The 13,470-nt window shown below is 41.4% G+C and overlaps 1 protein-coding gene across 1 annotated transcript; it reads right to left on the reverse strand.

The window, feature by feature from the left end:
* Positions 1–9,060: 9,060 nt before the first annotated feature.
* Positions 9,061–13,102, reverse strand: LOC124037116 (barH-like 2 homeobox protein). The gene is made up of 3 exons (XM_046351768.1): positions 12,151–13,102; positions 10,891–11,116; positions 9,061–9,715 (listed from the first exon to the last, which is right to left on the reverse strand). Exons 1-3 carry the CDS (start codon positions 12,707–12,709, stop codon positions 9,403–9,405), a joined length of 1,098 nt encoding a protein of 365 aa, XP_046207724.1. The 5' UTR covers positions 12,710–13,102; the 3' UTR covers positions 9,061–9,402.
* Between the last annotated feature and the right edge of the window lie 368 nt (positions 13,103–13,470).

The following is a 13,470-nucleotide window of genomic DNA, read 5'->3' on the forward strand; positions in this document are numbered from 1 at the left end:
CATCACCGCCTAATGACACACCTGGATTCCATCACCTCCTTGATTACCTGCCCTATATATGTCACTCCCTTTGGTTCCTTCCCCAGGCGTTATTGTTTCTGTTTCATGTCTGTGCATTGTTTGTGCTTCTTGTTTTGTATTATGTTTTGTTTATTGATTAAATGATTCACTCCCTGAACTTCCTTCCATCTCCCAGGACACACGTTACAGAATAACGCCTCAACAAAGGGAGGAGGTGTTGGAGGTGATGTTGGGTCCGGATGTCAGTACCGGATCTACCAGGGAGGCCTCAGCCAGTTCGTTGGACTCTCATACCTCAGCTGGCTTGACAGGTTCACATGCCTCGACATGTTCGACGGGTTCTCCTGCCTCAGCTGACTCGACAGGTTTCCATACCTTAGCGGAATCGATAGGCTCCCATACCTCAGCTGACTCGACAGGTTTCCATACCTTAGCGGAATCGATAGGCTCCCATACCTCAGCTGGCTCGACAGGCTCCCATGCCTCAGCGGGATCAATAGGCTCCCATGCCTCAGCGGGCTCGACAGGCTCCCATGCCTCAGCGGGATCGATAGGCTCCCATGCCTCTGCGGGCTCGACAGGCTCCCATGCCTCAGCGGGCTCAATAGGCTCCCATGCCTCTGCGGGCTCGATAGGCTCCCATGCCTCAGCAGGCTCGATAGGCTCCCATGCCTCAGCAGGCTCAATAGGCTCCCATGCCTCAGCTGGCTCGATAGGCTCCCATGCCTCAGCTGGCTCGATAGGCTCCCATGCCTCAGCTGGCTCGATAGGCTCCCATGCCTCAGCAGGCTCAATAGGCTCCCATGCCTCAGTGGGCTCGATAGGTTCCTAGGCCTCAGCTGGTTCCCATGACTTGACCGACGCTTCCAGGAGTTTCCAGCCGGCTCGTCAGGCTCTCACACCTTAGCCAGTTCGTCAGGTTTCTGCGCCTCAGCGGAGGTGACCAGTCTGCTCCTGTCCCCCGGGATCGTCCCATTGGTTGGCGTCCTTTGACTGGAGCCGCGCGCCAGGGAGGGGGTACTGTCACGTATGCTCTCTCTCCGGCGCTCTAGGTCACCAGGCTGCTGATTATTGCGCACACATGTCACCTTCGTTACAATCACCAGCGCCTAATGACACTCACCTGGACTCCATCACCTCCTTGATTACCTGCCCTATATATGTCACTCCCTTTGGTTCCTTCCCCAGGCGTTATTGTTTCTGTTTCATGTCTGTGCATTGTTTGTGCTTCTTGTTTTGTATTATGTTTTGTTTATTGATTAAATGATTCACTCCCTGAACTTGCTTCTGACTCCCAGCACACACGATACAAGGAGACTATGGTGTGGTTTTGAGATGGAGGATGAATGGCTGTATGCATCCCAAATGGCACCCTATTCACTATATAGTGCACTACTTTTGACCAGAGCCCTATATAGGGAATAAGGTGCAATTTGTGATGCAGTCCCAGGCTCAGGGAAGAATACTATACAGCGCATTGGGAAAGTATTCAGACCCCTTGACTTTTTCCACATTTGATGTTACCGCCTTATTATAAAATTTATTTAATAAAAAATCTTCCTCATGAATTTACGCAATACCGATTAATAACAAAGCAAAAACTGTTTTTTGGGTGTTTGTTTTGCAAATGTATTACAAAAAAAGTATTCAGAAATTGAGCTCAGGTGCATCTTGTTTCCATTGATCATCCTTCAGATGTTTCTACAACTTGATTGGAGTCCACCTGTAGTAAATTCAATTGATTGGATATGATTTGGATAGGCACACACCTGTCTATACAAGGTCCCACAGTTGACAGTGCATGTCGGAGCAAAAAATCAAGCCATGAGGTCGAAGGAATTGTCCGTGGAGCTCCGAGACATGATTGTGTCGAGGCACAGACCGAAAAAATGTCTGTACCATTGAATGTCCCCAAGAACACAGTGGTCTCCGTCATTCTTAAATGGAAGAAGTTTGGAACCACCAAGACTCTTCCTAGAGCTGGCTGCCCAGCCAATCTGCGCAATAGGGGGAGAAGAGGTGACCAAAGAGGTGACCAAGAACCCAATGGTCACTCTGACAGAGCTCCAGAGTTCCTCTGTGGAGCTGGGAGAACCTTCCAGAAGGACAACCATCTCTGCAGCACTCCACCAATAAGGCCTTTATGGTAGAGTAGCCAGACGGAAGCCACTCCTCAGTAAAAAGGCACATGACAGTCCACTTGGAGTTTGCCAAAAGGAAACTAAAGACTCTCAGACAATGAGAAACAAGATTCTCTTGTCTCAAGAAACCAAGATTGAACTCTTTGGCCTGAATGGCAAACATCACGTCTGGAGGAAACCTAGCACCATCCCTACGGTGAAGCATGGTGGTAGCATCATGCTGTAGGTATGCTTTTCAGCAGCAGGGACTGGGAGAGTAGTCAGGATTTAGGGAAAGATTAATGGAACAAAGTACAGAGATCCTTGATGAAAACCTGCTCCAGAGAACTCAGGACCTGAGACTGGGGTGAAGGTTCACCTTCCAACAGGAGAACGACCCTAAACACACAGCCAAGACAACGCAGGAGTGGCTTCGGGAAATGTCTCTGAGTGGTCCAGCCAGAACCTAGAATTGTAACCAATCTAACATCTCTGGAGAGACCTGAAAATAGCTGTGCAGCGACACTCCCCATCCAACCTGACAGAGCTTGAGAGGATCTACATAGAAGAATGGGAGAAACTCCCCAAAAACAGGTGTGCCAAGCTTGTAGCGTTCATACCCAAGAAGAATCAAGGCTGTAATCACTGCCAAATGTGCTTCAAGTAAGTACTGAGTAAAGTATCTGAATACTTATGTGAATGTGATATTTCCATTTTTGCAATGAAATTTGCAAACATTTCTAGAAACCTGTTTTTGCTTTGTCATTATGGGGCTATTGTGTGTAGATTGATGAGGATTGTTTTTTTTCAGATTAAGGCTGTAACGTAACAAAATGTGGAACAGGTCAAGGGGTCTGAATGCTTTCCGAATGCACTGTATGGCTAATGTTTGGACCAGGAATGAGACTGTTGTCTATTCGAGGGTTATTCGCTATTGCCCTGTGTCTTGGTTGATCATGTCACATGACCTGGATTTTAACATTTATTTAAAGCCTTTTCAAGAAATTAGAATAACACCAAAAATGTAAGCAATTGTCTGAGGATGGTGCTGGACCATTTGACATGAATGAAAAAGAGGAAATTGTGATGAAAATGCATTAAATAAAGGTTCAAATACTGGTCATGACATGATCAACCAAAGCACAAAGACCTAACTATTATGATTAACCAAAATTGGGAGAACCCCTCCTAGACATAACAACTCCTCCAAGTGACAGGAATGTACGGTGATGTCTTATTGTTTCCAGTTTCATTTAAATAATTAATTAACAGTTGACCCATGTGACTGTGACTGCCTCTAATAAAAAGCAACGGATCCCTTTGAAAACAGACTTTGTGGCATCGATATGAGTCAGAAACAGTTATTCTAGTGTCAAAATTGACTACAACGTGTAATAGGATTATTTTTGGTCATATAGTCAGTCTTGTCTAAAACATCCATACGTCACAACGTATTAGCCGCAGATTTGAAATGGAATGTGAGATGTAAATCTACATCTGGAAGAGGATGATAGAAATCCTTAATACTTCATGTGATGATTTTTCTATTTGATCGTAATTATTCCTATATAGCCTACACTTTCTTGTTTTGAACTTCTAATGCAAGTTGGGCAGGTATGGCAATTTATTTTACCTTTATTTAACTAGGCAAGTCACTTAAGAAAAAAATCGTACTTTTGATTGACGGTTTAGGAACAGTGGTTTATGTGCGTTGTTCAGGGGCCAAAGAACAGCTTTTTACCTTGGGGATTCGATTTTGCAACCTTTCGGATACAAGTCCAACGATCTAACGACGAGGCTACATGCCACCCCAATGATCGCAAGAGCAGCTGCTCACGGTTTTGATGGCTCCAATGCAGTTCCACGTCTGACACAGCCAAAACATCCGCTATGCAGGTGTCTGCTATCACCAGTTAACGCTTGAGCTGATTGAATCCAGGGGTTCTATTCAATTTGTATCGCTGAATCGTTATAGGTTGCTGATTGAAATGTAGATGTCATTTCCGATTGAGCTGACATATGCAGCGTTAATTGTGAATGCAGTCTCCGCCAATTCGGATTGTCTTTACATTTCCATCATTCTGTAATGCTGGACTTACAGCGATATGGATTGAATAGAGTCCTAGGCCTATATTGTAGACTACTTAGACGTCTCCTTGACTCAAGGTGACAAAATGTAGATTCTCAGCAGAAGGTCATACAAGCGGGCTTCAACTCCGTCTGGGCATATTTTATTTCCAACCAATCAGTTTCTGATGGAAGGACTGCTTGATGGAGGTGTAAATCTAAGCGCACATTAATAGACTGAAACACCTTATGTTATACACTTACCATATTTGCTTGTCAATTCGTATTAGCTGCAGCTTAATCAAAGTCAGGCCGTTTATCTCACATCGGCCGAATTGAACAAAGCTGACGGCAGCTTATTATGCTTACCCAATAATAATGCACTAAATCACAGATTGGGCACATCCTTGCATGTTGCCACACATCATGAAACACATTGAGCCAAAAATTACAGACATTCACCATTGTCACAAAATAGAAGTCAATTGATTGAACATGAAATTGACTTTGATATGATTGAAACAGTCTTCGGAAAGTATTTACACAAAGTGTTATGTTTGGGGCAAATCCAATACAACACATTACTGACTACCACACTCCATATTTTCAAGCATGGTGGTGGCTGCATCATGTTATGGGTATGCTTGTAATCACTGAGAACTGGGGAGTTTTTCAGTATAAAAAATAAACTAAATGGAGCTAAGCAGAGGCAAAATCCTATAGTAAAACCTGGTTCTGTCTGCTTTCCACCAGACACTGGGAAATGAATTCCCCTTTCAACAGGACAATAACCTAAAACACAAGGCCATATCTACACTGGAGTTGCTTACCAAGAAGACTGAATGTTCTACTTGAAAATCTATGGCAAGACCTGAAAATGGTTTTAAATTATATATCCTACAAAGTGCAGATTATTGGCTCACGTGGTTATATAGGCTATGCTACCGTATACACAATAGTGAATTTTTGGAATTATTAATAGGGACAATATTGGTTAATTTCACGCCTCTAGCAGTAATTGTATGGTTTGAGTGTATGCGACAGGTCTTACACCACAACGCCTGCCCACAATCACAGCTTCTGCACAATCCCAATTCGCATTTTGCATGATTTTAACCTTATTACTGTTTTCTCAAATTCACAAGCTTTGAAAACGCACATCTTGACAACCCACCATCTTGCAAATTATCACTTTGACACCCAGCCATCATCACCGTAGAAGTTTAAGGATCCAACCAATGATAATTAAGGGAGGATACCCAAATGCGTAAAATACACCACCATCCCGCCTCTCTGTTTGTGCAACTGTGCGCGTAAAAGCGTGCGCGTCATAGCCAAAGCCAACCAAGCCACCATCCAAGAGCCAACCAAGTCCCCTCGCACGTCTCGGGCGCATAATTACTGTAGAAGTGTTTTTATTGTTTGGGATAAAAACGATCTGGTGATATTCGTGTTAAGAGAGAGACGCAAGTGGCGTAGTAATGAGAGGGCCGAGGAGAGTGTAAGTGTTACCTCATTAAGATAATGACTAAGATATCGCAGCCATTACATCAGTTGGAAAATGCAGCAGCGATTAAAGAGGGCCAACACAGTTGGTTCCTCGAGGCAACGAGAACAAACCAGCCCTCTGAAGCCCTTCTGTTCTGTTCTGGCTAATGTGTGTCATGGCAATGAAAGGCCTGAACATCTTCGTTTTATTGTTAATACCCCTCCCCGTCGCCTTCTCCAACCAACCAACCGCGTGGTATTGTCAATAATAAGTGCCCAAGAAAATAGTATAGGCTACCATACCTTTATCAAAAGCTGCATGGACAGAATTGCCAAGGTTATAAATCAGGTAATACTCAGAATATTTCTGAGGATATCATAATTGGTATCAATATGCAAGGACGTGCTGTTTGTCCTACAATGACCGGTGCAGCCTTATTTCATATGCGTGTTCTGCCTATAGAGTGCAATGTATTTAGCTAAATAATAACACAAAACAGACCAAACGCATATCTGCTTGAGCCATGCAAAAGTTGAATTTACAGTTTGATCTTTGAAACTTTTTTTTTTTACAACACAGGCAACTTCGGCTGGTTCATTTTATTCTGCAAGCTTTAAAGCTAGAATCCTAGTTACTACATATACATGGATGATATATAGGCCTAGCCATTGATTCTTGAAAAATAGAACTTGTAAATGCTTAGTTTAACCATCAGAACCCAAAATACAAGTTTTTTTTTTTACTTCAATGTTTGTAAACGATGTAAATGAAGACAAACACTGTATAGCCTCAAAACATGGTTGAAACTATAGTTGAGATATCGTGGATGGTCAGTCCTTGCATCCATTGCTTTCTGTTTGAATTTGAGAGTGGTTACATTTCTCCAGGCCCATCCCTTATATTTTAGTTGGGCCAGCATAAGTGGTTGACTTTATGATTTCTTTCCATTTGTTGTAAATTGTGAATATTTTTTGCCATTGTTGAGGTCATCTGAAACGATCCGGCATAAGAAAGGGGGCCACGGCTATAGTCGTTTGAACATGAGGGGCCACTGCCTAGTAATTCACATAGAGGTTGAATGGCTTATTATTAATGAATTGGAATGGCGCACCCATCCTTTGCCCAGAGCAATAAATAAATTATGTTTAGAAGCCATGCATACGATAAAATGCCTCCTTATTGTTGCTACATTGGACATGTGTGCAATACTGCTGATGAGCAGACAGCTAATGTAAAAGCAGATCACATTTAGTCAAGTTCATTTGTTTTCTAATTACCAATCAGTCCTAAAGGTCAAAAATAAATAAAAAAGGATTTTGTGCATCGTGCAATTCGATGGCATTTAGGCTATTTCTTCCTAATAGCCTAAGGTTTCTTATTTTATTTTATTTTTGAATTATACGAAAAAGAAAATGTATACCCTAATTACCAGCCTTACTCATCAAAATGTTGCAATATATATAATGATGGTGTGCATCAATACAAATCTGATTTTCCATACAGTGTTCGTGTGAATACCTCGTTGGTCCCTCGCCTGTGTGAGCATACATTGGTGTATCTGTTTGCTAGCTTTTAATTAGGCAATATAATGGTGGAACACTGAACCATCCGCTTTTCTATCCTCAAATGGGAAGAATGCCTGACGCTTCTTGTGTTGAAATTCACCAATGACCGGCTCTGCAGTGTCTGTTGTGAATACCAATTAATGCATATGCAAATAACGCTGCAGGAAATATGAGAACAAATTATTTGTTTAAGGGACACATAATCCCTATATTTGAGCCATCGTCGTTTTATATTTATTTTCGTTCTTTTTTCAAGAGCTACCTTTTGTTTTACAGTTTCAATTTGTTTGGGACAGTCACGTATAGCCTAATAAAGACAATAGTCCAGGTTATTTTCTTATTACGTTGCTAAACTGTGAGGAAACTACAATTGAGCTATAGCCTACATAAAGCAGCCTAGCGTTCCCTTGTCACTGTCGAGACCAGCAAAGGTCAACTTGGCTAGAACAGGAATTTAATAACACGGTAATCAGCAAACGATTCACCAATTAGGGAAGCCCAAACAAACGTGCCCCAAGGCGCTTCCATCCGAGAGTCAATTCACTTGAAAGCGGCCCCTCGCCACTATTCTCTGGGGGATGTGATCATACTTTTAAAAAAAAATACTATTCTAATGTTCATTTAATTATTGTCCCACGTGGTATTTTTAAAAATCTCTGTCACCGATAGCAAACATACACGACCCGAAATAGGCGCAAATGTCCTGTAAAGCCAGCTGATAAATGTTTTTTTATTTTTTTTATGGCTTTGATGTTTTGGGCAATAGCCCTGATAGGCCTACCTGTTTATATATTGTTGTAAATCCCTGTCCTCTATGGTCCTAATAAGTAAAAATGTTTCGCTTATTAGGCTACCATAAGCATAAAGGGCTATCTGAGTCTGATTTAACTAGGCCTCGCCTAATATTGTCCTTTTTTTCTTCAAGACATTTTTATAAATGTTCCGTTTTCACTTATAAATGAAAGGATGCCAAAATATGGACAACGAACAATATAACATTTCTAGTGATGTGTTGTTTGTTTACAATTTTTTTCTTTAGTTTTAATGTCAGTGCACTTTTTAATCTCTCACGCTGAGATGCCTCGCGCTTCCTGTCTGTCGGGTGCGCTAGTCTCGAGCGTTGTGCTCGCATAGAACAGCTGCTGCGCGAAGACCACCTTCCCGATTCCCAGGGTACCAACCCAGCATCTAATCAAACCATTCATTCTCACCATCACATAGAGAGAGCTGCCTGCTGCATATGCATATAGGCGACGGAGGGGAGACTACAGTTCTCGCCAAATGAATGCGGTCACATGATAGAGTGAAAAGTAATCTAAAGAAAGTCCTATTTGCATTACCGATTAAATCATGTTCGATTAACGTAGTCCTAACGTTGAATCTATAGGTGATTTTAAATGTATAGGAAATACATTTATTTTGGAAATATATACATTGTAAAACTTGAAATCCGGGCATTCGAGATGAAGATTTCAGATTAAACCCCCCCAAAAATGTGACGTTTGATATTTGGTTATGTAGGCTACTTAAACAATACATATAGACCTATTATCTTTATAAATCGCGCTACATAGGTTATTTTAAGAGCTATCGTGTTGTATGGGGTATGCTAGGCCTCTTTTAAACTAATTGACTGCACATTATCAGAATGTAAACAAATGTGTGTCTTGGTATCTCGTATTAACCCCATAGGCCTACGCTTTCAGCCTGCAGAAATATTAATGTCACATGGCGTTTTGAATGTTTGGATGACAATGAAGGTCAGGCTGACTGCCCCGACGTCTTTCACATAGAAGTATCCGAGAAGAATCATTTTAGTATCATTCCGTCTTTATTCACCCCTTTCTCTCCATCTAATAAACTTTATAAGTTTATTTGCTAGTATAAGTGTATTTGTACAAAAAAAACTAAACAAACAATCAATCAGACATATGAACAGTCCTTTTTCTGTCATGGCCTCGACTCGATGCTGGCTCTCAGTCATATTCAATATTACATCCTTTTACTTCTTCTGTAAAGTTGTATTTTATATATTGTTTTTTTTTTCAAATGTATTTTTCATCGTTTGTTCAGCGCAGTTAGTCACATCACATGTAGACCAGGTTAAAACTGTTTTTATGGAATCGTCTTGTTGTTGTATCTACCGCTGATGCTGCGTACCGGGCATGCCGTTACCCAGCGGGTTCAATGCCGGTTGGCCCCCAGGCCCAAGGCCATGGATGAGTACTCTCGGGACAAGAGGCCTCTGGAGACCGGGATGTGGTTGCTGCGGAGTCCGGTACATACTGCTGTACATTGCTGCGGCTGCTGCGGCTGCTGTTGTGCTGTCCATGGTGCCCAACAAGCTCGGGTGGTAGAAATAGGGCGACGGGAACATTCTTTGTAAAGCGGAATAATTTCCGGCTTCAGCCAGTAGCTCTAATCCGACCGCTGTCTGTCTTTTCCACTTCGTCCTGAAATCAGATCAAAATACAACAAATCAATTATTTAACTGGTTCAGACTCTGAGAATTCCCCAAACGGACCCTTAATTGGTCAAATCTAATTATTTGCAGCATGAATCGGTGATTATGCCTTTAATTAGCCTAGGCAAAGGACACATCCAAGAAAAGTTAGGCTTTTTCAAGTGCGCAGTGCCTATATTTAGTCTATAAAATCATAGATTATTTTCAGATCATTATTCCCTCACGTGATCCTTCTCGCTAGGCCTCACCAAGTGCACTGTAAACATTGCAGGCTAACTTTAAGATTGTAGGCTATAGCCTAATTAGGCCTATACAATAATGTATAAATACGTAGGCGTTGTGTTACAATCGGCTATATTGAACGAGAAAGAAAACCGCAGGATTATAAAATGATTGCAGTCATACCATATTTCGTCATTATATTGTGCTCTGTCTGTATTTATTTTGGCTACTATATGGGCGCCGGCGCTGTTAACACTAATCTTGGCTGACATTTGGGGAAATCTTAACACTGATGCCGGAGAGGCAAATTGTGCATTGTCAACATCATGTAGCGACTGTTCAGACATACTTTTATAACCCCAGGGGGATGTGTATTTCAATAACCAATACCACGTAATAAAACTGTGTGGGTTAATCTTGTAAATAAATATCCTTATGTGTCTAGGTCCATGGCAACCATTTTGATTAGACCTGTTTAACTATTCCTCTTGATCTGTTCTAAAGTTATTCTATTGTACTGTATTGCATTCTATTCGATTCTATCTGTTCAGTAGTCCTAATTGTCTGAAATCCATGCAGGTTATGGGCCTGCATTTAAAGGCAACAAAAGCCTAATACAAAAAAAATACACTTAACTGCACATCATTCACAGGCGAACTCCTAATTATTATATTCCAATCTAACGAAGTTAACTAAAAAACAGCACATGCTGCACAGCACTTATATCGTGTTATTATAGGCTTACATTACTACAGTTATTAAAATGGTATAACATTATTATTAGTAGGCTATATTCATGTAAATAACATCACCACCAATAGAAACTAGCCTAATAATAAACACAAATAATCTCATAATAATAGCCTAATAATAACAGAGATTATTTAAAAACAAAAACATTGTGAAGATAATGAATGATGTTTTATAATAGGTGTGACATACCGTCGGTTTTGGTACCAGGTTTTCACCTGTGTGTCGGTCAGGTTGAGTGCTGCCGCGAGGTCCATGCGATCCTGCACGCTGAGGTATTTTTGGCGCTCGAAGCTTCGCTCGAGTTGGTTGAGTTGATGGTCTGAAAAGGCCGTCCGTGCTTTACGAGGTTTTTTTGACCGTGATTGAGGACTATCTCTGCTACTTGAAATTTCCCGTTCATTCTCTTCTTTTGTTCCTGAATGGGAAAAATTATAAGTGGATAATAATATTAGTTTTTATTTAGGCCTAATAAATTAGCAACAAATACGTGTCCTATCAGTTCTGAGCTAAAATAAGGTCAAAATATGTATTCTAAAAATGAAAAATATAAATAAATTGAAATAAACAGTTGCTTTTAAACTTTGAACCTGTTACAAAAGTATTTTATAAAGCTGAGCAACCGAGTTGAAACTGAAGTACTGCATTTGTCAGACAGCCAGCCAGCCAGCAAAAAAATAATAGCTACGGCCAATAAGAAATCCGGACTGTATTTGTCAACTTAAGTTTTTAGCAGTAAAACTGGGAAATCGATATGTCAATCCATCTCTATTTGTAGCAGTTTCTGCAGCGCTCGTGATCCGCCCTCTAGGAAGAACAATAATCTCTCTAATTGACACACAAGGGAGGCTCGCGCACCGGGAACATCTCGCGCCAGCCTTACATCTGTTTTCGATTCTGTTATGCTAATAAAAAAGGGCAACTGAAAATCAACCCTTTAATATCATTGTCTAATAAGACAGCCTTTGAAACATATACACAAGGTGGTCTACATTCAAGGCAGTTAGCCTGTACTGTACACTGTGTTTGAGCTTAAAAAAGAACTATACCGACCAAAGAAGCCTACTAAAAAGCATTATCAAGTGAATTTGAATTTCCATGTGCGTAAAATACATGACAAACAAAGGTGTTCTTCTTGTTACTATTATTGTTGAATTATTATGCCTATTGACGCAATTGACCTCAATTTGGTGGCTATTTTCCAATAACATTTTTCTATAGGCTAGGATACTTTCAACTTTTTTAGGCACAGAAAATTCAACACAAATAGGCTTTGTATTTGAGCTTTGTATGTATTCTGCACACCATTAGCCGACTATGACAGCCTACCCAATAAAATACACGTTTATAAGTACACTGAAAAGCTCACTTACGCCATTCAATAACTAAACCATAAAAAAGCATACAAAACATTTCCATACAGGTCTAAGTGTAACCTAAATATTCACTTACCGTTGCATTTCATTTCCATATCGTCTCTTTTGTCCAACTTGCTCCTATTTTCATCTTGTTCCAACTTCGGCCTGAAGCCGTCCCCACTGTCCCTGGCATTCTCAGGTTTGGGGGTGTGATGGGGTGACTGTACGCTGGTGCTGTAAGGTGCGCACGCTGCCAGGGGTTTGCTGTCGCCTAAAATGTCTTTGATTAAAAACGAAGAGGTGGCAGTCCTGGGGGCACAGGCGGCCCCGGCCCCTAGCTGCTGCGGCTGGGGCGATAGTTGCAAACTCCCTGGTTGGTTGTGGTGGTGGTGGTGGTGGTGATGTGGTAGGCTGTCTTGGAGCAGATGCGGCTCAGCGTGCTCCATGGTGACCGAGATGGGGGAAGAGGGGGCCGTTCCCACTGTGTCTATGTCCGAACATGACGGGGACGGGGTGGCCTGGCTCCGGCTGAAATCCACTGTCCTGCTGTCGCCGAGGCGGAAATCTCCGTTCATTAGCGCGGTGTTAACAGAATTAGTAGCGTTGGATAAAATAGTGTCTATTCCAAAGTTCGATCCGCTGGAGGATTCCATAGTAAGAAAAGGAAATAAATACGGGGATTTAAGTCTTCATAACAACATTAAATTGTATCCTCCATACAATTAAAAACTAAACGAATATAAGATAACATTAACAGAGGCACATGTACTCCTAAAAGTCAAACGAATTTAAGAGTTGAAATGGTCAGGAAAATAAACAAAAGCGAAATCCACGTTTTATATAAAAATACGGTCCAATAATATGTTGCTACATTCAATAGTAAATCTGGAGACCAGTGGGTCTGTCTGTGTAGTCCACGTCCTTTGTTATGGGTAATGAACTTTCTCTCAAAGTTGTGGTGTGGAGATTCGTACGGCTAACTCCTCAACATCACGCTCCGCTTTTGCTTGTAATCGTTCTCGTGTTGCTCTACAATTACTTCCTATACTGACGTCACGGCCACGGTGAGGGAACTAATATTTTCTACTTTATCATAACACTCTCCGCGTTTTCCTCTTCCTCTCCTGTCATTGGTTACAGCGTGACGGCCCCCGCACCTCACCAATCAGGGAGTTGTTTCTTTATCTTGACAATCTCGAGCCAGCCATTGAATTCTGGATGATCTTTTGAGCCATGCTTATTCGACTATGCCTTGGCATAAGCCTTCTTCATGTAAGCAGAAAAATAAAAACCGAAATTGCAGTGTTTAAATGGAGTGTTGAATAGAAAGGAAATCAAATGCAGCACTGGAAATTCATTTGCGTTAGTATGTGTTTTTACACAGTATTTGCACGAGTTGATTTGTTTTTATTAA

Source organism: Oncorhynchus gorbuscha, linkage group LG06 (genome assembly GCF_021184085.1).
Source record: "Oncorhynchus gorbuscha isolate QuinsamMale2020 ecotype Even-year linkage group LG06, OgorEven_v1.0, whole genome shotgun sequence".
NCBI lineage: Eukaryota > Metazoa > Chordata > Actinopteri > Salmoniformes > Salmonidae > Oncorhynchus > Oncorhynchus gorbuscha.